Source organism: Scyliorhinus torazame, chromosome 2, assembly GCF_047496885.1.
Source record: "Scyliorhinus torazame isolate Kashiwa2021f chromosome 2, sScyTor2.1, whole genome shotgun sequence".
Classification (NCBI taxonomy): domain Eukaryota; kingdom Metazoa; phylum Chordata; class Chondrichthyes; order Carcharhiniformes; family Scyliorhinidae; genus Scyliorhinus; species Scyliorhinus torazame.
In genome coordinates this window covers 17,914,969-17,942,205 of record NC_092708.1, presented here as the reverse complement: position 1 = coordinate 17,942,205, position 27,237 = coordinate 17,914,969, and the positions used below count along the sequence as shown (strand labels likewise).

Here is a 27,237-nt window from a genome sequence, read left to right as displayed (position 1 = left end):
CGGTCCTCGATGTTGCGCCGACCTGTGAAACCACTCTAAAGCCCATCTATACTATTCCCTTATCATCCATATGTTTATCCAATGACCATTTGAATGCCCTTAGTGTTGTCGAGTCCACTACTGTTGCAGGCAGGGCATTCCACACCCTTACTACTCTCTGAGTAAAGAACCTACCTCTGACATCTGACCTATATCTATCTCCCCTCAATTTAAAGCTATGTCCCCTCGTGCTAGACATCACCATCCGAGGAAGAAGGCTCTCACTGTCCACCCTATCTAATCCTCTGATCATCTTGTATGCCTCAATTAAGTCACCTCTTAACCTTCTTCTCTCTAACGAAAACAACCTCAAGTCCCTCAGCCTTTCCTCATAAGATCTTCCCTCCATACCAGGCAACATTCTGGTAAATCTCCTCTGCACCCTTTCCAATGCTTCCACATCCTTCCTATTATGCGGCGACCAGAATTGCACGCAATACTCCAAATGCGGCCGCACCAGAGTTTTGTACAGCTGCAACATGACCCCATGGCCCCGAAACTCAATCCCTCTACCAATAAAAGCTAACACACCGCACGCCTTCTTAACAACCCTCTCAACCTGGGTGGCAACTTTCAGGGATCTATGTACATGGACACCAAGATCTCTCTGCTCATCCACACTGCCAAGAATCTTACCATTAGCCCAGTACTCTGTCTTCCTGTTATTCCTTCCAAAATGAATCACCTCACACTTTTCTGCATTAAACTCCATTTGCCACCTCTCAGCCCAGCGCTGCAGCTTATCTATGTCCCTCTGTAACTTGTAACATCCTTCCACAACTCCACCTACTGTAGTGTCATCTGCAAATTTACTCCCCCCATCCTTCTGCGCCCTCCTCCAGGTCATTTATAAAAATGACAAACAGCAGTGGCCCCAAAACAGATCCTTGTGGTACACCACTAGTAACTGGACTCCAGTCTGAACATTTCCCATCAACCACCACCCTTTGTCTTCTTCCAGCTAGCTAATTTCTGATCCAAACTGCTAAATCACCCTGAATCCCATGCCTCAATATTTTCTGCAGTAGCCTACCGTAGGGAACCTTTATCAAATGCTTTACTGAAATCCATATACACCACATCAACTGCTTTACCCTCATCCACCTGTTTGGCCACCTTCTCAAAGAACTCAATAAGGTTTGTGAGGCACGACCTACCCTTCACAAAACCGTGTTGACTATCTCTAATCAAATTATTCCTTTCCAGATGATTATACATCTGATCTCTTATAAACCTTTCCAAGACTTTGCCCACAACAGAAGTAAGGCTCACTGGTCTATAGTTACCGGGGTTGTCTCTACTCCCCTTCTTGAACAAGGGGACAACATTTGCTATCCTCCAGTCTTCTGGCACTATTCCTGTAGACAAAGATGACTTAAAGATCAAAGCCAAAGGCTCAGCAATCTCCTCCGTAGCTTCCCAGAGAATCCTAGGATAAATCCCATCCGACCCAGGAGTCTTATCTATTTTCACACTTTCCAGAATTGCTAACACCTCCTCCTTATGAACCTCAAGCCCTTCTAGTCTAGTAGCCTGAATCTCAGTATTCTCCTCGACAACATTGTCTTTTTCCTGTGTGAATACTGACACAAAATATTCATTTAGCACCTCTCCTATCTCCTCTGACTCCACGCACAACTTCCCACTACTGTCCTTGACTGGCCCTACTCTTACCCTAGTCATTCTTTTATTTCTGACATACCTGCCAAAGACTTCTCATGTCCCCTCCTGGCTCTTCTTAGCTCTCTCTTTAGGTCCTTCCTAGCTAACTTGTAACTCTCGAGCGCCCTAACTGAACCTTCATGTCTCATCTTTGCATAAGCCGCCTTCTTCCTCTTGACAAGTGTTTCGACTGCTTTAGTAAACCCCGGTTCCCTCGCTCGACCACTTCTCCCTGCCTGACAGGTACATACTTATCAAGGACACGCAGTAGCTGTTCCTTGAACAAGCTCCACATTTCCATTGTGCCCATTCCCTGCAGTTTTCCTCTCCATCCGATGCATCCTAAGTCTTGCCTCATCACATCATAATTGCCTTTCCCCCAGATATAACTCTTGCCCTGAGGTATATACCTATCCCTTTCCATCACTAAAGTAAACGTAATCGAATTGTGGTCACTATCACCAAAGTGCTCACCTATCTCCAAATCTAACACCTGTCCTGGTTCATTACCCAATACCAAATCCAATATGGCCTCGCCTCTCGTTGGCCTATCTACATACTGTGTCAGGAAACCCTCCTGCACACATTGGACAAAAACGGACCCATCTAAAGTACTCTAACTATAGCGTTTCCAGTCATTATTTGGAAAGTTAAAGTTCCCCATAATAACTACCCTGTTGCTTTCGCTCCTATCCAGAATCATCTTTGCATTCCTTTCCTCTACATCTCTGGAACTTTTCGGAGGCCTATAGAAAACCCCTAACAGGGTGACCTCTCCTTTCCTGTTTCTAACCTCAGCCCATACTACCTCAGTAGACGAGTCCTCATCAAACATCCTTTCTGCCACCGTAACACTGTCCTTGACTAACAATGCCACCCCTCCCCCTCTTTTACCACCTTCCCTGAGCTTACTGAAATATCTAAACCCCGGTACCTGCAACAACCATTCCTGTCCCTGCTCTATCCATGATCCAACATCTTTGGGTTGTGGGGACGAAATCAACACAAACACAGGGTGAATGTGCAAACACCACACAGACAGTGACCCAGAGCCGGGATCGAACCTGGGACCCCGGTGCCGTGAGGCAGCAGTGCTAACCCACTGTGCCACCGTGCCGCCCTTGACTTGACTTTTCCTATCCTCTCCTGGTCGCTGCCCAGGGGTCTGTCCTTTGTAAACCTGAGAGCATCCGAACTGTCATATTTCACACCAAGTCATGTTCCCCTATCTTACCCGCATGCCCACTGATCTACACTGACTCCTTATCAAGCAGTGCCTCAATTTTAAAATTCTCATCCTTGCTTTTAAATCCCCCCCTCCCTACCTCTGTAACCTCCTCTAGCCCTGCGATTGTCTGAGATCGCTACGCTCCTTCAGTTCTGGCCTCTTGAGCCCCTGCCAACTTGAATCACTGCAGCCCTGGCAGATGAAAATGAAAATTGCTTATTGTCACAAGTAGGCTTCAAATGAAGTTACTGTGAAAAGCCCCTAGTCGCCACATTCCGGCGCCTGTTCGGGGAGGCTGGTACGGGAATTGAACCGTGCTGCTGGCCTGCCTTGGTCTGCTTTCAAAGCCAGCGATTTAGCCCTGTGCCTGGACCACAAGCTCTGGTGTTCTCTCTCTAAACTCGTTGGCTCTCTCTCCGCCATTTAAAACTCTCCTTAAAACGAATTCTGAGCACACTTGGTCATCGATCCCAACACCTCCCATGTGGCTCGGTGTCAAATGTTAATTCTCCTGTGCAGCACCGTGGGACATTTTGCCATGATAGAAGGGCTGTGCAGAAGGTAGCTGGTTCCATCGATTCGCGACAGTGCAGAAGGAGTCCATTCGGCCTATTGAGTATGAATCGACCTGCCCTGCTCCCATGGCCAATCCATGGGGAAGCAGTGGTGAAGCTGTATTGTCGCTGGGCTAGTAATCCAGAGAGCCAGGGTAATACTGAGGTCCCTGGCTCAAATCCCACCCACGGCAGATGGTGAAGTTTGAATTCAATAAAAATCTGGAATTGAAAGTCTAATAAGACCATAAGACATAGGAGCGGAAGTAAGGCCACTCAGCCCATCGAGCCCACTCCACCATTCAATCATGGCTGATTTCAACTCCATTTACCCGCTCAGCTTAAAGACACTCAGTGAATTGGCCTCCATAGCCCTTAATTCCTCGAGAAATCAAGAATTTATCAACTTCTGTCTTAAAGACACTCAACGTCCCGGCCTCCACCGCCCTCTGTGGCAATGAATTCCACAGACCCACCACTCTCTGGCTGAAGAAATTTCTCCTCATCTCTGTTCTAAAGTGACTCCCTTTTATTCTAAGGCTGTGCCCCCGGGTCCTAGTCTCCCCTGCTAATGGAAACAACTTCCCTACATCCACCCTATCTAAGCCATTCATTATCTTGTAAGTTTCTATTAGATCTAATGATGATCATCATCACGGGGCAGCACGGTAGCATTGTGGATAGCACAATTGCTTCACAGCTCCAGGGTCCCAGGTTCGATTCCGGCTTGGGTCACGGTCTGTGCGGAGTCTGCACATCCTCCCTGTGTGGTTGCGTGGGTTTCCTCCGGGTCCTCCGGTTTCCTCCCAGAGATGTGCAGGTTAGGTGGATTGGCCATGATAAATTGCCCTTAGTGTCCAAAATTGCCTTTAGTGTTGGGTGGGGTTACTGGGTGATGGGCGTAGGGTGGAGGTGTTGACCTTGGGGAGGGTGCTCTTTGCAAGAGCCGGTGCAGACCCGATGGGCCAAATGGCCTCCTTCTGCACTGTAAATTCTATGAAATCTATGAAACCATTGTTGATTGTTGTAAAAAAAGATCTCGTTCACTAATGTCCTTCAGAGAAGGAAATCTGCCGTCCTTACCCGGTCTGGCCTACATGTGACTCCAGACCCACAGCAATGTGGTTGACTCTTAACTGCCCTCAGGGATGGGCCCAGTCAGCGACATCCACATCACATTTAAAAATATATATATATTCCACCTAACCTAACTATTCCATCTACAGACTGTGGGAGCACCCGGGGGAAACCCACACAGTCGCAGAGAATGTGCAAACTCCACACAGACATAAAGGAAACAATCCAGTTTGACTTTCTCGGATCCAAAGTGGACCAACTCTCACTTCTGCCTCATTAATATGGGCGGCACGGTAGCACAGTGGTTAGCACTGTTGCTTCACAGCGCCAGGGTCCCAGGTTCGATTCCCGGTTTGGGTCACTGTCTGTGCGGAGTCTGCGCGTTCTCCCTGTGTCTGCGTGGGTTTCCTCCGGGTGCTCCAGTTTCCTCCCACAAGTCACGAAAGACGTGCTTGTTAGGTGAATTGGATATTTAGAATTCTCCCTCCGTGTACCCGAACAAGTGCCGGAGTGTGGCGACTAGGGGCTTTTCACTGTAACTTCGTTACAGTGGTAATGTAAGCCTACTTATGATACTAACGAAGATTATTATTACTATAAAACACCATCTGCTACAGTTTAGACCTTAAAAGACCATAAAACATAGAAACAGAATTAGGCCACTCGGCCCATCGAGTCTGCTCCGACATTCAATCATAGCTGATATTTTCTCATCCCCATTCTCCTGCCTTCTCCCCATAACCCCTGACCCCCTTATTAATCAAGAACCTATCTATCTCTGTCTTAAAGACACTCAGTGAATTGGCCTCCACAGCCTTCTGCGGCAAAGAGTTCCACAGATTCACCACCCTCTGGCTGAAGAAATTCCTCCTCATCTCTGTTTTAAAGGATCGTTCCTTTAGTCTGAGATTGTGTCCTCTGGTTCTAGTTTTTCCTACAAGTGGAAACATCCTCTCCACGTCCACTCTATCCAGGCCTCGCAGTATCCTGTAAGTTTCAATAAGATGCCCCCTCATCCTTCTAAACTCCAACGAGTACAGGCGCAGAGTCCTCAAACGTTCCTCATACGGCAGTTTATCACCCAGTCACGTATTCTCTCATTTTGTGACATCCCGACACATTTCCTGTGCTCCCTAAACTCAGTGCAGCAACAACATGGCGGCACAGTGGTTAGCACTGTGCCTCTCAGCACCCGCAACCGGAATTGAACCTGGATTGTTTCCTTTATGCCGAATGAATAGGGGTTAGGAAGAAACTATGCAATTTGGGTGTCTGCACGTTTAGGATTTCCTTAGCACCGCTTCCTGATTGGCTGTGGCTACAACTGGTGCCCAGCAGCCAGGTCACTGACAGCTGGCACATGTGTCGCTCTTTTAATGCAGTAAAAACATTCCGAGACGCTCCACAGGAGTGTTTAACAAAATGCTGCCTCTGAGCTGTGTACGGTGGTATTAGGACAGGTGACTGAGAGGGAGGTTTTAGGAGTATTGTAAAGGGAGATGGAGATTCGGGAGGCTGAGAGATGGAGTTGCAGAGCTTGCGTCCAGGCAGCTAAAGGCATAGCTGCCAATGGTGGAGCCTGGTTCAGGACAGATTGGGCAATGGGGTTGAATTCCTGCTGCTCATAGCTGACAGCTATTTCAATCTGCTAAATGCTGTTGGGTTCTGCCAGGAGGGATTGGAATTGATTCCCATTCCGCTGATGACCTGAGAATCTGGCTTGTCACAGCCACCCTCTCACCGCTTGGATTTTTTATTCAAACCTGCTGTCCCAGGTAGAAAGGCTTGCCCTGGAATGTCCCCTTCACAGTGGGAGTCAATGCTTGGGGGCGCAAAGGGACACTGGGTGAAGGTGAGAATTTGTGGGTTCAAACTTAACCCCTTCTGACAATAATAATGTTTTACTGTCACAAGTATGAAGTTACTGTGGAAAGCCCCTAGTTGCCACATTCCGGCGCCTGTTCGGGGAGGCTGGTACGGGAATTGAACCCGCACTGCTGGCCTTGTTCTGCATTACAAGCCAGCTGTTTAGCACACTGTGCGTAACCAGCCCCTCATTGCTCTGACAGTAACTCTCACCTGTTTGTTCTTCTACAGCTGGTTTTAGATGGAGAGCCACTAATCATGGCGGAACTGACGGTGAGTCCACCCTTAGTTTGAAACTTTATAATTGATCCTTTTCTCACTGAGTGGATACATTAAGCTTTTTGTGAAGTTATATTCGGAGTAAAACTTCCTCTGCACTGTCCCATCAAACACTCCCAGGACAGGTACAGCATGGGGTCAGATAGAGTAAGGTTCCCTCTACACTGTCCCCATCAAACACTCCCAGGACAGGCACAGCACGGGGTTAGATACTGAGTAAAGCTCCCTCTATACTGTCCCCATCAAACACTCCCAGGACAGGTAAAGCACGGGGTTAGATACAGAGTAAAGCTCCCTCTGCACTGCCCCCATCAAACACTCCCAGGACAGGTACAGCACAGGGTTAGATACAGAGTAAAGCTCCCTCTACACTGTCCCCATCAAACATTCCCAGGACAGGTACAGCACGGGGTTAGATGTCGAATAAAGCTCCCTCTACACTGTCCCCATCAAACACTCCCAGGACAGGTACAGCACGGGGTTAGATGTAAAGTTCCCTCTACACCGTCCCCATCAAACACTCCCAGGAGAATTACAGCATTGGGTTAGATACAGAGTAAAGCTCCCTCTACACTGTCCTCATCAACCACTCCCAGCAGAATTACAGCTTGGGGTTAGATACAGAGTAAAGCTCCCTCTACACTGTCCCCATCAAGCACTTCCAGGACAGGTACAGCACGGGGTTAGATACAGAGTAAAGCTCCCTCTACACTGTCCCCATCAAACACTCCCAGGGGAAGTACAGCACGGGGTTAGATGCAGAGTAAAGCTCCCTCTACACTGTCTCCATCAAACATTCCCAGGACAGGTACAGCACGGGGTTAGATAGAGTAAAGTTCCCTCTACGCTGTCCCCATCAAACACTCCCAGGACAGGTACCGCACGGGGTTAGATACAGAGTAAAGCTCCCTCTATACTGTCCCCATCAAACACTCCTAGGACAGGTAAAGCACGGGGTTAGATACAGAGTAAAGCTCCCTCTGCACTGCCCCCATCAAACACTCCCAGGACAGGTACAGCACGGGGTTAGATACAGAGTAAAGCTCCCTCTACACTGCCCCCATCAAACACTCCCAGGACAGGTACAGCACGGGGTTAGATACAGAGTAAAGCTCCCTCGACACTGTCCCCATCAAACACTTCCAGGACAGGTACAGCACGGGGTTAGATACAGAGTAAAGCTCCCTCTACACTGCCCCCATCAAACACTCCCAGGACAGGTACAGCACGGGGTTAGATACAGAGTAAAGCTCCCTCTACACTGCCCCCATCAAACACTCCCAGGACAGGTACAGCATGGGGTTAGATACAGAGTAAAGCTCCCTCTACACTGCCCCCATCAAACACTCCCAGGACAGGTACAGCACGGGGTTAGATACAGAGTAAAGCTCCCTCTACACTGCCCCCATCAAACACTCCCAGGACAGGTACAGCACGGGGTTAGATACAGAGTAATGCTCCCTCTACACTGCCCCCATCAAACACTCTCAGGACAGGTACAGCACGTGGTTAGATACAGAGTAAAGCTCCCTCTACACTGCCCCCATCAAACACTCCCAGGACAGGTACAGCACGGGGTTAGATACAGAGTAAAGCTCCCTCTACACTGCCCCCATCAAACACTCTCAGGACAGGTACAGCACGGGGTTAGATACAGAGTAAAGCTCCCTCTACACTGCCCCCATCAAACACTCTCAGGACAGGTACAGCACGGGGTTAGATACAGAGTAAAGCTCCCTCTACACTGTCCCCATCAAACACTCCCAGGACTGGTACAGCACGGGGTTAGATACAGAGTAAAGCTCCCTCTACACTGTACCCATCAAACACTCCCAGGACAGGTACAGCACGGGAAGGTCTGACTTCTTGTATTGAATGCTTGCAGCACAGAAGGAGACAACTCGGTCTATTGTCCATGATAGCCCTCTGCAAAAACAACTCTTTTATTCCCATTCCCGTGCTCTTTCCCGAGCCTTGTAAATGTTGTCTCTTAAGGTGCTTATCCAGTTCCCTTTTTAAATGCCTCAATTGAATCTGGCTGCTCTGTACATCCAGGTTGTGCATTCCAGATCCTAACCACTGGCTGCATGAATAAGGTTTTCTCTTGTTACCTCTGGTTCTTTTTGGCCATTCATGTTAAAAGTGCCCTTGATACCTCTGCCAATGGAAATAGTTTCTCTCTATCTACTCTGACCAGACCCCCTCGTCATTTTGAACACCTCTATCAAATCACCTCTCAACCTACTCTTAAGGGGAATGACACCAATGGCTCAAGTCACTCTTCCTTCTAACCACCCTCAGATTGTGTTGAGACCCGCCAAACCTTGTATAGTTGCAGTGGTCCCCTAGAAGCTCACATGCCCTAATGATGTCCCAAAGAGGGTTCCACAATGTCCCGTCAGGTTGGGGAAAGTTAGGGCATGGACTCATGGAATAGGAGTGGGAATAGACCATTTGACCCGTCAAGCCACTCAATACGATCATGGCTGACCTTGGACTTTGCTGCCTGCTCCCCCTCGCCCTTGATTCCCCAAGAGAACAAAAATCTGCTTAGCCCAGCCTAAAATATATTCCATGGTGGAGCATTCATAACCCTCTGGACCAAAGATTCACAACCCTCTGAGTGAAGTAATTCCTCCTCGTCGCTGTTGTAAATGATCGTATCCTTGTTCTGAGGTTGGCGGATCTGGTACGGTGCGCTTTGACCCTTGGGATCAGGGCAACGATTTGCCTCGGGTGGAGAGGGTGATATTTGTGGGGTTTGGAGCCAGTGATCTGCGCGGCAACATGGCGGGATGGTGTAGGGAGTAGTGAGGGTGGGGTATGGTCACACGGGTACTGTAGCAGCCACGCTGCTCTCGCATAAGTTGGAGTCCACGCAACCTCTCAACAGCAACATTCAAGCAACATAACTTCCGCCCTTGCAGCACCTGCCAAAGTCTGGCCGCCTGATTGGACAGTCCGCGCGCCGCTCTCCCCGGAACAGCACGCTCAGGAACGTTCTGGAATCCTCGTTGGCTGGTGACCACACCGACTCTGTGTATCTGTCAGAAAGCAGTGCTGGGCCACTCAGCCGCAGAAAGGTGAACTCTTCAATTAAATACACAAAGCAAGACCTCACATTTATGAAAAAGCTTGCGGCGTCCCTGGGCTAAGATTGTTCCGGCTGTAGAGAAAATGTTTCCATTTGTGGGGACTCCCAAGTAATTACGACACACGCTAGTCACTAATAAATCCAATAGGGAATTCAGGAAAAACCTCTTTACCCAAAGAGTGATGTGACTGTGCAACATGCCGCCATAGGGTGTAATCGAAGTGAATGGCATAGATATGTTTAAGGGGAAATCTAAGTAAACACGCGAGGGAGAAAGGATAGAGGAATATCTATCCTTATGGGCAGCACGGTAGCACAAGTGGATAGCACTGTGGCTTCACAGCACCAGGGTCCCAGGTTCGAGTTCCCCGCTGGGTCACTGTCTGTGCGGAGTCTGCACGTTCTCCCCGTGTCTGCGTGGGTTTCCTCCGGGTGCTCCGGTTTCCTCCCATAGTCCAAAGACGTGCAGGTTAGGTGGATTGGCCGTGCTAAATTGCCTTTAGTGACCAAAAAGGTTAGGAAGGGTTATTGGGTTACGGGGATAGGGTGGAAGTGAGGGCTTAAGTGGGTCGGTGCAGACTCGATGGGCCGAATGGCCTCCTTCTGCACTGTATGTTCTATATGTTGTTAGGGTGGGAAGAGGCCCATGTGGTGTATAAACACCAGTACGGAGCATGTGGGTTGAATGCCTGTTTCAGTGCTGAAGATAGAATCCCCGACGGTCTCCCATCATCAAACTGACACGGTTTACTTTACTTTTTCTTGTCTTTGATTGTCAACCTCACCCCAACTGCAGAGCAAGATCAAGGTGCGGGCTGCCAGCATTTCCGAGCCGAGCGACAGTGACAAGGACACTCGAAGCCCGCCAGTCTCGTCGCGTGAGTCCTTTGCAGATGTGGGGCAGCAGCCGCTGAGAGGGGGATTAGAATTGTTCAGCCGATTGCTGGAATTGTGAATTGGGTGGGTCGGCGTCTGGGGGGCGGTGCAGCTCAGCAGCAGACTGAGCGGGGAGATGGGGCGGGGAGAGAGGGGGGGAGAGTGTATCTGTTGTAGTATACAAATTACCACAATTGTGGGACAGGCTGGGTGGATTGGCGCGTCTTTACAAACATGGATACAAACTCAGAGCAGGAGTAGACCATTCGGCCTCTCAAACTTCCTCTGCCAGTTGATAAGATAATGGCAGATCTGATTGTAGCTTCAACGTTACTTTCCTGTCGCCGCTCCCCCTCCACGCTCTTAGATTCTTGACTGAAAGAGAGTCAATCTAACTCAGTTCAGTTCTAATCTTCCCCCACTATCGCCTTGTGCCCCTGAAAAGGTATTCCTGCCTCAACTACGCTTGGCAAAAGACTTCCACAGATCAACGACCCACCGAGAATAATTCTCCTCATCACTGTCTTAAATAGGAGACCCCTTATTTTCAAACTGTAATAATAATAATAATCGTTATTGTCACAAGTAGGCTTACATTAACACTGCAATGAAGCTACTGTGAAATCCCCTAGTCGCCACATTCCGGCGCCTGTTCGGGTACACAGAGGGAGAATTCAGAATGTCCAATTCACCCAACAAGCACGTCTTTCGGGACTTGTGGGAGGAAACCGGAGCACCCGGAGGAAACCGACGCAGACACGGGGAGAGCGTGCAGACTCCGCACAGACAGTGGCCCAAGTCAGGAATCAAACCCGGGACCCTGGCGCTGTGAAGCAACAGAGCTAACCACTGTGCCATCGTGCCGCCCTAGTTCTAGCCTCTCCCACAAGGGGAAGCATCCTTTCTGCATCCATCCTGTCAAATCCTCTCAGAACCTTGGATGTTTTAATAAGACCACCTCTCGTTTTCCTCAAACCCCGATGGATGCAGGCCCAGAGGCAACCCCTTCATCCCGGGAATCAGAGGAGTGAATTGCTTCTAACAATGAGACCAAACCGTGCATGTGGCCTCAATGCCCTATACAACTGTAACAAAGCACCCCTACTTTCATAGCTGATACAACCAAAGGGAACAGTTAAAATCTTACGGAATGGCAGAATAGGATCATGGGGCTGAATGCCTTCTCTTCATCCTCAAAGGAGTGTCTGGTTTTGGAATAAACGACTGAGATAAAGGGAGAAATTGTTTCATGGGTGGGTGAGTTTGAGCCATTTCCCTGTCTTTTGTAAAGCTGCCTCGCGTTCAAATGCACACCTTCACTCCGCAGACATTGTCTTGCAACATCAGGAGGACATCAAGAGGATGGATGAGCTGCGTGGTCAGATTGGCGATGACTGGCTGCGCTACCAGCATCACCTGAACAGCCCGAAGGAGGAGGAGACGGGGGACTCCGAGGCGGCTAACGCGTCTGCTAAGGACGAAGCTGACAGCTCCACCAGCATCTTCCTGCACAGCAACAGCCTGGACGGCGTGTCTGAGGACTCTGGAGACCCCAGCAGAGGGGACGAGACCACCCTCCTCGCCCCGCTGGGCGGCAGCCGGGATGAAGGGGTCGCCTCCAACTACCTCGCTCCCGAAGAAGGGGCTTATTTGAACGACTCTGTGTCGCTGGTGGAGATGCGAGAGGAGGAGGAAGAGGCTGTGAGAGGTACAGAGCACGCTGTGCAACGGGTCAGTGACGAAGCTGTTTTAGATCTAGTGTTCTGCAATAAGGCACGGTTATTTGGTTATCTCATAAAACATCTGCTAGGATATAATCTATATTCGTGACTTGGAGGACTGGGCCGAATAAATGGTCGCTAAATTTGCTGATGACACAAAGGTAGGTAGGAGAGTAGGTTGTGAAGAGAGCACTGAGTCTGCAGAGGGCTATGGATAGGTTTGGCGAGTGGGCAAAGACTTGGAAAGAAGAGTATAATGTGGGAAAACGTGAACTTGCCCACTGTGGCAGGAAGAATAGAAAAGCAGCATATTATTTAAATGGAGGGATATCACAGAACTCTGAGGTACAGAAGCATCTGGGTGTCGCAGTACATGAATCACAAAAAGTTACCATGCAGGAACAGCAAGTGACTTGGGCGGCAAATGGAATGTTGACCTTTATTGCAACCAGAATGGATTATAAACGTAGGCAAGGGTTGCTACTGCTGTGCAGGGCCTTGGTGAGATTGCACCTGGGGTACTGTAGAGTATTGGCCTCTTTAAGAAGGCTATAATGGTATTGGAAGCATCTTAGTGTCCAAAATTTCCCTTAGCGCTGGGTGGAGTTACTGGGTTATGGGGATAGGGTGGAGATGTGGCTTGGGTAGGGTGCTCTTTCCGAGAGCCGGTGCAGACTCGATGGGCCGAATGGCCTCCTTCTGCATTGTATTTCTATGATTAGCGAAGATTCATCAGTTAATTCCTGGGATGCAGGTGTTATCTTATTAGGCCAGGTTAGGCCTATACCCATTGGTTGTCCATCCCTAACTGTCCTGGAACTGAGTGCCTGGCTCGGCCAATCCAGAGGGCAGTTCAGAGTCAACCACATTGCTGTGGGTCTGGAGTCCCATGTAGGCCAGACCGGGTAAGGACGGCAGATTTCCTTCCCTGAAGGGACATTAATGAACCAGATGGGTTTATTACAACAATTGATGGTCTTCAACACTGAGACTAGTTTTATATTACATATTTTAGGAATTGAATTTAAATTCCACCAGCTGCCGTGGTGGGATTTGAACCCATGTCCCCAGAGCATCAGCCTGGGCCTCCGGATTATTGATATAAAAACAGAAAATGTATGATAAACTCAAGCAGATGTGTCCGCATCTGTAGAGAGAGAAGCAGAGTTATCGTTTCGGGTCAGTAAGACCCATCATAGAATCATAGAATTTACAGTGCAGAAGGAGGCCATTCGGCCCATCGAGTCTGCACCGGTCTTTGGAAAGAGCACCACCCAAGCCCATACCCCCACCCTATCCCCGTAACCCTTTTTGGACACGAATGGCAATTTAGCGTGGCCAATCCACCTAACCACATCTTTGGACTGTGGGAAGAAACCGGAGCGTCCAGGGGAAACCCACGCAGACACGGGGAGAACGTGAAGACTCCGCACAGACAGTGAGCCAAACCGGGAATGGAATTTGGGACCCTGGCGCTGTGAAGCAACAGTGCTAACCACTGTGCTACTGTGCCGCCCGTCTAGAGGAGTCATATACAACTCAAAACATTAACTCTGTTTACTCTCGGTGGCATGTGGCGCAGTGGTTAGCACTGGGACTGCAGCGCTGAGGACCCGGGTTCGAATCCCGGCTCTGGGTCACTGGCCGTGTGGAGTTTGCACATTCTCCCCGTGTCTGCGTGGGTTTCACCCCCACAGCCCAAAGATGTGCAGGTTAGATGGATTGGCCACTCTAAATTGCCCCTTAATTGGGGGGGAAAAAAATGGGTACTCTGAATTTCAAAAAAAACCTCTGTTTACTCTCTCCAGATGCTGCCAGACCAGCTGCGTTTTCCCAACACTTCCTGTTTCTATTCCAGGTTTCTAGCATACGCAGTATTTTGCTTTTTAAAAAACTTTTATTACTCTGGATCACTATTGCGGTAATATTACCGTTATGTCACCATCCCCCCCAATATTAATTGATTATTTCACTGGCTGTAAAGCACATTCAGACATCCTGGGGTTGTGAACGACCCTGTATGTGTGTCAGTGGGGAGGTGGTGGCGTAGTGATATTGTCACGCGACAAGTAAACCAGAGACCCAGGGTAACGCTCTGGGGACCCAGATTCAAATCCCGCCACTGCAGATGGTGAAATTTGAAATAAATATTAATAAAATCTGGAATTAAGAGTCTATTAATGACTATGAAACCATAAATCGTAAAACCCATCTGGTTCATTAATGTCCTTCAGAGAAGGAAATCTGCCGTCCTTACCCGGTCTGGCCTACATGTGACTCCAGACCCACAGCAATGTGGTTGACTCTTAACTTCGGGATGGGCAATAAATGCTGGCCCAGCCTGCGCATCCACGTCCCATGATCAAATGTTTTTTAAAAGTCTGTCTGTCTGCACCGTAGACGTCTGCCAGCCCTTCATCGTTGGCCGTATGGTGGAGGAGGAGCCTGAGATGGAAAGCAGCTGGATCTTCCTGCGAGTGACCGAGGAGAAGCTCCTGGAGGTGGACCTGATGAATGCGGACATCCTGGAGAAACTGGAGCTGAGCAGCCTGACTGCTGTGCACACCTCGGAGGAGTTCTGGGAGGTAAGTCGAGTGCTGGAGTGTGTGCCACCCTCAGGGTCTTGGTTTAGACCCTCGTGTTGTGCATCGAATGGTACAGCCGCCATTGGACCTGTTGGCTCCGTGATAACACTTCGAAAGAGCTGCCCAGTAAATCCATTCCCCTGCTCTTTCCCTGTACCCCTGCAGTCTCACCTATTCAAGTATTGGGACTGGTTTAGCATAGTGGGCTAAACAGCTGGCTTGTAATTCAGATCAAGGCCAGCAGCGCGGGTTCAATCCCCGTACCGGCCTCCCCGAACAGGCGCCGGAATGTGGCGACTAGGGGCTTTTCACAGTAACTTCATTGAAATGAAATAAATCGCTTATGGCCACAAGAAGGCTTCAAAAATGAAGTTATTGCGAAACGCCCCTAGTCGCCACATTCCGGCGCCTGTTCGGGGAGGCTGGTACGGGAATTGAACCGTGCTGCTGGCCTGCCTTGGTCTGCTTTCACAGCCAGCTATTTGGCCCTGGGCTAAACCTGCCCTACTTGTGACAAGCGATTATTATTATCCAGTTTAGAACACAACATAGAACATACAATGCAGAAGGAGGCCATTCAGCCCATCGGGTCTGCACCGACCCACGACCAACTCACTTCCACCCTAGCCCCATAACCCAATAACTCCTAACCTTTTTGGTCACTAAGAGCAATTTATCACGGCCAGTCCACCTAACCTGCACGTCTTTGGACTGTGGGAGGAAACCGGAGCACCCGGAGGAAACCCACGCAGTCACGGGGAGAACGTGCAGACTCCGCACAGACAGTGACCCAAGCCGGAATCGAACCTGGGAACCTGCTGCTGTGAAGCCACAGTGCTACCCACTTGTGCTACCGTGCTGCCCTTCTCCACAAAACACCTTTATTTCTTTGATCCAACTTCACACACAAATCTCCATCAACAAATAGTGCCACCCGTAACCCCTTTATATATCAGTGACATCTATTGGATACGTAACATCAAATTAGTATTTAATTGGATCGTCTGTTAACCCATTCCTAACACTCTGAATAATTCCCTCGGGGCTGGTTTAGCACACTGGGCTAAATCGCTGGCTTTTCCCGTACCAGCCTCCCCGAACAGGCGCCGGAATGTGGCGACTAGGGGCTTTTCACAGTAACTTCATTGAAGCCTACTTGTAACGAGCCATTTTCATTTCATTTCAACAGTCGCTCTTATGACCCACGTGCTCTTACTCTTCTACCATCGTCCGATCCCAACGTAGTTCAAGTAAATCGCAGGGCTTTCCCTCAGAATTAAAATGATCCTAATGATCTGGTCCTCTTGTTTGCAATGACAGTAGATCTCGATGCCTTCTCATAAAGGATTTGCCTGCTGTGCATGTGTGTGGTTTTGCTTTGCAGGAATATGTTTGATGGGCCTTTGTCACTGCACCTCCCTTCCGGCAAGCTGGAAACTTCCTATCCCTCAAACCCCTGGCGCTCGGTGAATAACACGTCCTGGGACTGGTCGGCTTTGTCATTTGCATGTGACTCGTGTTTGTTAACTTGTTGGCTAAAGAGCATAAGAAGCACGTTGATCTATTTTGATAAATATACTGCTGGATCAGCTGGTGATGCGACGAGGGCAGCACTGGAGTGCCGTGTCCAGTTGTTTAGTTTCCTTTAGGTCTGTGGCTGAAGATTGACAGCAGCGTCACATCCGGACTCGCAGGTATTCGCCCCTTGCTGGGAGCATCACGGGCGGACAGCATACACTGGGTAAAAACGCTCCACTCTGTCACTGTCACAAGTAGGTGTGTTCACACCAGCACAGCTTCTACCTCTGGTCTAATGCACTGGGGAAAAGGTAATCACTCTCTCTCACACCGTCCCTTGTATGTCCGGCACTAAAGCACCACATACAAGCCGGGTGTGCTGACTTTGCTGTGGGGAGGCTTCACGTAGAGACTGAGCTGGGCCTATTTCTTTTATGTTTCTGTTATAGCAGCAAACCTTTTTTCTTTTGACTCACGGGATGTGAGCGTTGCTGGCTGGGCCAGCATTTGTTGCCCATCCATGATTGCCGCTGAGAAGGTGGCGGTGAGCTGCCTTCATGATCAGCTCCAGCCCATGTGGTGTAGGTACACCCACAGTGCTGTTAGGGAAGGAGTTCCAGGATTTTGACTCCCATGACAGTGAGGGAACAACGATATATTTCCAAGTCAGGCTGATGGGTATAAAGGATAGCAGGGCTCTGAGAAAGCAATGGTAGGATTGGGCAGAACCAACGTGGATAGAGCAAGGAAAATAATGTTTGACAAACCTATTGGAATTTTTGGCAGATATAACTAGCAGTGTGGATAAGGGGGAACCAGTGGATGTGGTGTATTTAGGTTTTTAGATCGCTTTCGATAAGGTCCCACACAAGAGACGTGGGATTGGGGGTAACATGCTGGCGTGGATTAAGAACTGGTTAACGAGCAGAAAACAGAGCGTCGGAATAAACAGGTTCTCCGGTTGGCAGGCTGATACTAGTGAGGCACTGCAAGGATCAGTGTGTGGGGCCCAGCTATTCAGAATCTATATCAAAGAGTTGGATGTCGGGGTAATTATTTCCAGGTTCGTTGATGACATAAAACTAGTCGGGAATGTAAATTAGGACGAGGATGCAGAGTCTTCAAGGGGATTCAGAGACTGGCAAGTCTCTGAACTGAGTGGGCAAGAACATGACAGAGAGAATATAAAGTGAAAGAAATTGGGCGTTATCCACGTTGTTAGGAAAAAGAGAAATGCAGAGTATTTTTTATGAAGATTGGGATGTCCTGATGTCCGAGAGGACCTTTGTATCGTTGTTCAAGCGTTACTGAAAGCTTCGTTTTGCCTGACTGCCGGTTTTGAGTATTGGGTATGGACGTTGGTGTGCACAACCAGCTTCTGGGAGTCATGGTGAGAGTTCTTTGACAGCAGTTTCAGTTCTGTCCATTTCCTCCGAATAGGGGGGTGGGGTTAAAGTGGAATTGTTTCCCTATTAGTGGTTGCAATCTCCCCCAGCCCCGCCTCCACACGATGGCTTTTACGAGGTGCGTGCCGTCTCCCCACCACTCGAACGCAGCTGCGGCCAAGGCTCCGTTGTAACCTGATCTTCTTTATTCCAGGAAAATAATTCTGAGTCTTGCCTTTCTCGGCAGAGCAGAGGCCGGGCTCTCCCCGCAGTGGAGTGTTGCTTCAGTTACATCCGCAGGGACAAGCGCAGGAGGAAGTACGTGATCCTGGACAAAAACCCCCAGGAAGCCTCTGAGGTGAGTCTGGGAAAGAGACCTCCTGTGCACAAAGTGGGGAGGATATATTGGCCTCGACTGGTCCCAGTATTGTTGGAAAGAGCGACGTTTAGGGCAGCATGGTAGCACAGTGGTTAGCATAGTTGCTTCACAGCTCCAGGGTCCCAGGTTCGATTCCCTGCTTGGGTCGCTGTCTGCGAAGTTTGCACGTTCTCCCCGTGTCTGCGTGGGTTTCCTCCCACCGTCCAAAGATGTGTAGGTTAGGTGGATTGGCCAAGACAGTGACCCAGCGAAGAATCGAACCTGGGACCCTGGCGCTTGGACCCTTGTGCTACGGTGCTGCCCTAACATGGATAGGAAAGCTTTAGAGGGTAATGGACCAAATGCAGGCAAATGCGCTTAGCGTAGATGGGCTTTTTGTTTGGCATGGACCAGTTTGGGTCAAAGGGCCTGTCTCCATGTGTAGATTCTATGAATTGGCGGAGACGGGCAGTACGTCATGAGGATGGATGTATTGGCCGACCAATGGCTAGAGAGTGGCAGCAAGTCATGTGATGAAATGCCCAGGAATGCATTGCAGTTGGCAAACCTGATCTTGGCTGATCTGATTGTAGTCTTAACTCAACTTTTCAGCCTGTTCCCATTGCCCTTGACACTCCCGTCGATCTCACGTCCGTCTAACTCGGCCTTGAATATATTCAGCTTCCACTACTCGCTGAGAGAACTCCAAAGACCAACCACCCTTCCAAAGTCTGAGGCCCCTAATTTTTAGTCTGTGTCCCCTAGTTCCATATTCTCCCACAAGAGGAAACATTCTTCCACTATCCACTCTTGGCAAGATCCCTCAGGATTTGTTACGTTCTGATAAGATCACCTCCCGTTCTTAACTCCAGTAAGTATAGACCCAGCCAGAGTGGCAGTGGGGCGCAGTGGGTTAGCACTGCTGCCTCACGGCGCCGAGGTCCCAGGTTCCATCCTGGCCCAGGGTCACCGTCCATGTGGAGTTTTGCAAATTCTCCCCGTGTCTGCGTGGGTCTCACCCCCACAACCCAAAGATGTGCAGGGTGGGTGAATTGGCCACGCTAAATTGCCCCTTAATTGGAAGAAAAGAATGGGGTATTCTAAATTTATGTTAAAAAATCACTCCCGAGTTATTGAACCTACCCCCTCCACAGGAAACAGTTGCTCGATCAAAACCTTTTGCAATTTTTAATATGGCTATGGAATCTCCTGTTAAGCTTCTCTGCTGCGAGCAATCTTCCCCTCAAATAAAGGTTTGATTTTTATACTGGTTGAGGTCCTCTCTCACCTTGCCTCTCCTCCGAGCCCCCAAATCCTAACCCCCTCTTGGCGTTTTGTCTTGGTTTCAGATGCTGGTGAAGATCCTGAATGAAGCACTTGAAAACAATCAGCGAGCGGTGGAGGAGGATTTCCCGAAACTCCAGTGTCTCAAGTGCCGCCATGAGTTCACTGCGCCCGAAGAGGGACGCCAGACTGGTCAGCGGCTCTCTGACTGTTCAAGCATCGGTCAAGTGGACGACTCTGAGCACGCGCAGAGTGAGTGACAACGCTTGCTGCCCCTTTCCCTTCCTTCGGGGCCACAGCCTTTCCAGACGGGAAGGTCCCTAACATGGCAGTGCTTCCAATATTGCCGATTCCATCTACAGAGAAGGAGTGAGAATGTCAGTGGGTGCCGTCTCTGAAAGATTGGGTGGGGTTACGGGACTAGGGCGGGGGATTGAACCTAGGCAGGGTGCTCTTTCGGAGGGTCAGTGCAGTCTCAATGGGCTGAAAGGCCTCCTGCACTGTAGGGATTCTATAATTCTGAAACCATTTTCTTCTACCTCCTCCCTCCACTTTCTCTCTCCTCCTCTCGCTCCTCCTCTCGCTCCTCCTCTCGCTCCTCCTCTCGCTCCTCCTCTCGCTCCTCCTCTCGCTCCTCCTCTCGCTCCTCCTCTCGCTCCTCCTCTCGCTCCTCCTCTCGCTCCTCCTCTCGCTCCTCCTCTCGCTCCTCCTCTCGCTCCTCCTCTCGCTCCTCCTCTCGCTCCTCCTCTCGCTCCTCCTCTCGCTCCTCCTCTCCCTCCTCCTCTCCCTCCTCCTCTCCCTCCTCCTCTCCCTCCTCCTCTCCCTCCTCCTCTCCCTCCTCCTCTCCCTCCTCCTCTCCCTCCTCCTCTCCCTCCTCCTCTCCCTCCTCCTCTCCCTCCTCCTCTCCCTCCTCCTCTCCCTCCTCCTCTCCCTCCTCCTCTCCCTCCTCCTCTCCCTCCTCCTCTCCTCTCCCTCCTCCTCTCCTCTCCCTCCTCCTCTCCTCTCCCTCCTCTCCTCTCCCTCCTCCTCTCCTCTCCCTCCTCCTCTCCTCTCCCCCCTCCTCTCCTCTCCCCCCTCCTCTCCTCTCCCTCCTCCTCTCCCTGCTCCACTCCTCTCCCTCCTCCACTCTCCCACCTCTCCTTTCCCTCCTCCACTCCTCTCCCTCCTCCTCTCCTCTCCCTCCTCCACTCCTCTCCCTCCTCCACTCCTCTCCTCCCCTCCTCTCCTCCCACCTCTCTCCCTCCCAGCTCTCCTCTCTCCTCCCTCCCTCCTCTCCTCTCCCTCCTCCTCTCCTCTCCCTCCCACCTCTCCTCTTCCCCCCCCCCACCCCTCCTCGCCTCTGCCTCCTCCTCTCCTCCCACCTCTCCTCTCCCCGCACCCTCTCTTGTCACTACGAGGCTCCCCATAGTTGTTAACCCAGACAAGATCCCCAAATTTTGATGGCCAGGTGAGGAGGGATGAACTGGCTCCATTTGAACACAGTGTCCAGTTCTGGTCGTCGCGCTACCAGAAGGATTTGGAGGCTTTAGAGAGGGTGCAGAAGAGATTTACCAGAATGTTGCCTGGTATGGAGGGCATTAGCTATGAGGAGTGGTTGAATAAACTCGGTTTGTTCTCACTGGAACGAAGGAGGTTGAGGGGCGACCTGATAGAGGTATACAAAATTATGAGGGGCATAGGCAGAGTGGATAGTCAGAGGCTTTTCCCCAGGGTAGAGGGGTCAATTACTCGGGGGCATAGGTTTAAGGTGAGAGGGACAAGGTTTAGAGTAGATGTACGAGGCAAGTATTTACACAGAGGGTAGTGGGTGCCTGGAACTCGCTGCCGGAGGAGGTGGTGGAAGTAGGGACGATAGGGACATTTAAGAGGCATCTTGACAAATACATGAATAGGATGGGAATAGAGGGATACGGACCCTGGAAGTGTAGAAGATTGTAGTTTAGACAGACAGCATGGTCGGCACGGGCTTGGAGGGCCGAAGGGCCTGTTCCTGTGCTGTACTTTTCTTTGTTCTTCGTTCATTTCTTTGTTCAATCCTCTCTGCTGGTCACAGCAAGATTAATCTAAAAAGGATCCCTTCAGTCGCAGATAGTCTTTCCCAATTCCAATATATATGTTTCAAAGGGAGCCAATTAGACCAGGGTTTCTTGAGTTACAGAAGGAGTGAGTTTGGCTATGAATGGTGGCGCAGTGGTTAGCACTTCTGCCTCATGGTACCGAGGTCCCGGGTTCGAATCCTGGCCCTGGGTCACTATCCGTGTGGAGTTTGCACATTCTACCCGTGTCTGCGTGGGTTTCACCTCCACAACTGTGGGGGCAGCACGGTAGCACAGTGGTTAGCACAATTGCTTCACAGCTCCAGGGTCCCAGGTTCGATTCCAGCTTGGGTCACTGTCTGTGCGGAGTCTGCACATCCTCCCCGTGTGCGCGTGGGTTTCCTCCGGGTGCTCCGGTTTCCTCCCACAGTCCAAAGATGTGCAGGTTAGGTGGATTGGCCATGATAAATTGCCCTTAGTAACCACAATTGCCCTTAATGTTGGGTGGGGTCACTGGGTTATGGGGATAGGGTGGAGGTGTTGACCTTGGGTGGGGTGCTCTTTCCAAGAGCCGGTGCAGACTCGATGGGCCGAATGGCTCCTTCAGCACTGTAAATTCTATGATAACCCAAAGATGTGCAGGGTAGGTGGATTGGCCGCGCTAAATTGCCCCATAATTTGGGAAAAAAAAGAATTGGGTACTTTAACTTTATTGTAAAATGTTTCTTAGCTACTGAACGCAAGAAAATGATCCAGCACATGCATTTACATTCACAGATTAGACATTAGAATCGAGTCTGAAGTAAGTAAAACAAAAAGTGTACAAAATAGTCCTGAGGAGCAGATGATTGAGCGTTGCGGCCGTTACAATCTGCAGCCGTTACAATCTGTGGTTCCTGTAACGTTGACTTCAGCAGGCGAGCAGTCAGTTTCGAAATTCCCGAGTTCTGCAATTTGGCCGAGAAGCTTCCCTGTTTCTGTTTCGACTGTGGCCTTTGCTGACACGGCTCACTTCACAATCAGAGAGATACCTACAAAAGGGTGCGACCGCTGCCTGGCTTTTCTATGCCACACACACGCTGACTTCTCCATCATTAGTTCACACACATGGGCACCGCCCAATGGTAATTTTTAACCTTGTTCCCTTTTAACGTGTCTTAAGTTCTGTACAGAGCTTCTGCGAACACTTATTAAAACAACTTTAAAGTACCCAATAATTTTTGTTCCAATGAAGGGGCTAATTTAGCGCGGCCAATCCACCTGCCCTGCACATCTTTGGGTTGTGGGGGTGAGACCCAAGCAGACCCGGAGAGAATGTGCAAACTCCACACGGACAGTGACCCGGGATCGAACCCGGGTCCTCAGTGCCGTGGGGCAGCAGAGCTAACCCACTGCGCCACCGTGCTGCCTTAGGGGCATCCGCAATCACATGGCACTCACATCTCCACCCGTATGTAACACTGTGTCGTCTCTTTCTACTCATTTCGGACATGTATCTTGGTTTGAAGGACAGTTATAAATCAAGGGTTCCGTTCTCTGCCGTGGAATACCATTCCTGATGCTATTGAGCTTTTTCGAGTCGTGTCCAATTGGGGCGCCTGTTCCATGTTTGTCCTGCTGTCGGAGAAGAGCCCCTGCCTGAATAACTTTCATCAATGGCGGCACAGTGGTTAGCACTGCAGCCTCACAGCGCAAGGGATCCGGGTTCGATTCCGATCTCGGGTCGGTGTGGAGTTTTCACCCTCTGCTGGTGTCTGCGTGGGTTTCCTCCGGGGGGCTCCGGTTTTCCCCCCCCCCAGTCCAAAGATGTGCAGATTAGGTGGATTGTCCATGATGAATTGCCCCTTAGTGTCCAACGGTTAGGTGCGGTTATGGGAATAGGGCGGGGTGTTGCGACGTGGTGGGGTGGTCCTTCGGAGGGTCGGTGCTGACTTGATGGGCCGAATGGCCTTCTGCACTGTAGGGATTCTCTGATATTACAATTTTATTCTATTTTAAATGCCTGGTTAAGGTCCAGGGCTACAAGCACAGCCTCTTCTATTAACATTGGCCTTCGGTTTTCAAAAGCTGTCTGGTATTTCTCCGTCCATTCTGCTGTTGCTTTTTTTCTGTAGTTGGTCTGCCAGCGTGGAGGCTGATGTCTGGGGCAAACTTGCAAAAGATCCCGCATATCCCCAAGAACTTCATGATTTCCTGTTTCGTGGTGGGAATGATGAATAGGGCCCTGGGCAGTATCTGTCACAAGATCAGCTGACTACTCTCTGGAAAGGGGATTCCAGTCGGTGTGGTCCTTGCTGACGTAGCTTACTTCCACAGTCAGAGATAGCTGCAAAAGCTTTTTGCAGGGGTGCTACTGCTGGCTGGCTTTTGTCTTCTGTGTCTGACACAGGCAGACACCTCCAGCACGATGGGCGGCAAGACAGCACAGTGGTTAGCACTGTTGCTTCACAGCGCCAGGGTCCCAGGTTCGATTCCGGCTTGGGTCCACGTGTATGTGAGAAATGCATGAGAGCTTTTTTTATGTTCCTGGGAGGGCGTGATCGCTTTCTCTCTCCCTCTCTGCCCCCGTCCCCCTCTTCTGGCCCCCCTCCCCCCCCCCTTCTGGGCCCCCCCCTCTTCCCCCCCCCCCCCCCTCTGGGCCCCCCCTCTCCCCCCCCCCCCCCCCCTCTGGGCCCCCCCTCCCCTCCCCCTCTGGGCCGCCTCCCCCCTCTGGGCCACCCCCTCCCCCCCTCTGGGGCCCCCCCTCCCCCTCTGGGCCCCCCCCCCCTCTGGGCCCCCCCTCCCCCCCCCCCCCCTCTGGGCCCCCCCTCTCCCCCCCCTTCTGGGCCCCCCCTCTCCCCCCCCCCCCTTCTGGGCCCCCCTCCCCCCTCTGGGCCACCCCTCTGGGCCCCCCTCCCCCCTCTGGGCCCCCCCTCCCCCTCCTCTAGGGCCCCCTTCCGACCACTGGCCCCCCCCCTCCGACCTCTAGCCCCCCCCTCCGACCTCTGGCCCCCCCCTCCGACCTCTGGCCCCCCCTCGACCTCTGGCCCCCCTCGACCTCTGGCCCCCCCTCGACCTCTGGCCCCCCTCGACCTCTGGCCCCCCCTCGACCTCTGGCCCCCCCTCGACCTCTGGCCCCCCTCGACCTCTGGCCCCCCCCTCGACCTCTGGCCCCCCCTCGACCTCTGGCCCCCCCTCGACCTCTGGCCCCCCCTCGACCTCTGGCCCCCCCTCGACCTCTGGCCCCCCCTCGACCTCTGGCCCCCCCTCGACCTCTGGCCCCCCCTCGACCTCTGGCCCCCCCCTCGACCTCTGGCCCCCCCCTCGACCTCTGGCCCCCCCTCGACCTCTGGCCCCCCCTCGACCTCTGGCCCCCCCTCGACCTCTGGCCCCCCCCCTCGACCTCTGGCCCCCCTCGACCTCTGGCCCCCCCTCGACCTCTGGCCCCCCCTCGACCTCTGTCCCCCCGTCGACCTCTGTCCCCCCGTCGACCTCTGTCCCCCCGTCGACCTCTGTCCCCCCGTCGACCTCTGTCCCCCCGTCGACCTCTGTCCCCCCGTCGACCTCTGTCCCCCCGTCGACCTCTGTCCCCCGTCGACCTCTGTCCCCCGTCGACCTCTGTCCCCCCGTCGACCTCTGTCCCCCCGTCGACCTCTGTCCCCCCGTCGACCTCTGTCCCCCCGTCGACCTCTGTCCCCCCGTCGACCTCTGTCCCCCCGTCGACCTCTGTCCCCCCCGTCGACCTCTGTCCCCCCGTCGACCTCTGTCCCCCCCGTCGACCTCTGTCCCCCCGTCGACCTCTGTCCCCCCGTCGACCTCTGTCCCCCCGTCGACCTCTGTCCCCCCGTCGACCTCTGTCCCCCCGTCGACCTCTGTCCCCCGTCGACCTCTGTCCCCCCGTCGACCTCTGTCCCCCCGTCGACCTCTGTCCCCCCGTCGACCTCTGTCCCCCCCGTCGACCTCTGTCCCCCCGTCGACCTCTGTCCCCCCGTCGACCTCTGTCCCCCCGTCGACCTCTGTCCCCCCGTCGACCTCTGTCCCCCCGTCGACCTCTGTCCCCCCGTCGACCTCTGTCCCCCCGTCGACCTCTGGCCCCCCGTCGACCTCTGGCCCCCCGTCGACCTCTGGCCCCCCGTCGACCTCTGGCCCCCCCTCGACCTCTGGCCCCCCGTCGACCTCTGGCCCCCCCCTCGACCTCTGGCCCCCCCTCGACCTCTGGCCCCCCCTCGACCTCTGGCCCCCCGACCTCTGGCCCCCCCCGACCTCTGGCCCCCCCTCGACCTCTGGCCCCCCCCTCGACCTCTGGCCCCCCCTCGACCTCTGGCCCCCCCTCGACCTCTGGGCCCCCCCTCGACCTCTGGCCCCCCCTCGACCTCTGGCCCCCCCTCGACCTCTGGCCCCCCCTCGACCTCTGGCCCCCCCTCGACCTCTGGCCCCCCCTCGACCTCTGGCCCCCCCTCGACCTCTGGCCCCCCCTCGACCTCTGGCCCCCCCTCGACCTCTGGCCCCCCCTCGACCTCTGGCCCCCCCTCGACCTCTGGCCCCCCCTCGACCCTCTGGCCCCCCTCGACCTCTGGCCCCCCCCCCGGCCTCTGCCCCCCCCCCCCGGCCTCTGCCCCCCCCTCTCCTCTCTCTCTTTCCCTCTCCCCTCTCTCTCTTTCCCTCTCCCCTCTCTTTCTCTCTCTCGCCCCTCTCCCACCCCCCTCCCCTCTCCCTCCCTCTCCCCCTCTCTTTCTCTTTCCCCCTCTCTTTCTCTTTCCCTCTCCCTCTCTCATATATATATATATATATATATATACACACGCACAGACTTGGAATGGTAATGCAGGGTTGCATTACCGTGTACTGCCAGCAGGTGGGGATAGCACACTACCTTCCACTGGTATCCGCAATGGTGTGATTTTATCTGGTCCCTTATCACATCTCAGGGCTTCCCATAAGTCGGTGGTTCTCAACTTGTGGCCTGCGGACCAGTGGTGCTGTGCGTGGGTCTTCCAGGCGCTCCATTGGTCTATCCAAGATGCGCGTCTTTGATTCACACCTTTGTGGCCAAGGCCATGCAAGGGAACATGGCCGGACCCTCATCCCCCACAGCTCGAGTGACGGCAGGCACGGGTGCACAGCACGCGTTGTGATAGCAGGCAGCACATCCCTGTTTGTTTTGCCTGATTGATATAGCTGCCAAACGAGAGCTTGTTTCCCAAAATTGTGCTAATTTCCCAACTCCTATTGGAATGTTTCAAATAAACGTGTCTGGTGAGAGCATTCATGTTTATACTTTGGAAACGGCTATGCTCTCTCCTGGCAGAGAGTTGCCCACCCTCCAGGACTGGGCCTGGAGTCTCCGGAATTAAAGCTCCATCTCCAGGGCACCGTTGCAGTGTGCCACCCTGGGGAATAATCATCGGGCGTTTCACGTTGTTTAATTTTCTCTCAATGTTTCTCTTGACCAGATACAAAAATATTGAAAATGAGGCGAGAGGGAGGGTCATTTGGCTGACAGTTAATCATCATCCAGTTGGGTTATTGAGTCGTTTTGCTTTCCAGTTGGCTCAAGGGAGGTGGTGGGTCACGGGGACCGAGGATGGTCCGAGTGGTGGGGGGTGGGGGTGGTGCAAGTCATGCGATGAAACCTCCAGGAATACATTTAAACACAGTTGCCAACCTTCCTTGTTCTGGGATGGATTCATAATTTT

At 52.2% G+C, this 27,237-nt stretch overlaps 1 protein-coding gene across 8 annotated transcripts in view; it reads left to right on the top strand.

Moving 5' to 3' along the window:
* stk11ip (serine/threonine kinase 11 interacting protein) overlaps positions 1-27,237 on the top strand; it is a 184,723-nt gene that overhangs the window by 46,196 nt on the left and 111,290 nt on the right. For 7 of the 8 annotated variants that reach the window (XM_072468951.1, XM_072468929.1, XM_072468961.1 and 4 more), the window contains 7 exons: positions 6,658-6,699; positions 9,633-9,788; positions 10,596-10,677; positions 12,003-12,383; positions 14,797-14,981; positions 18,099-18,242; positions 19,592-19,778. In XM_072468951.1, the coding sequence (XP_072325052.1) occupies positions 6,658-6,699; positions 9,633-9,788; positions 10,596-10,677; positions 12,003-12,383; positions 14,797-14,981; positions 18,099-18,242; positions 19,592-19,778 (1,177 nt within the window). The remainder of the gene's footprint in view (positions 1-6,657; positions 6,700-9,632; positions 9,789-10,595; positions 10,678-12,002; positions 12,384-14,796; positions 14,982-18,098; positions 18,243-19,591; positions 19,779-27,237) is intronic. The other variant, XM_072468920.1, reaches the window with a different exon arrangement.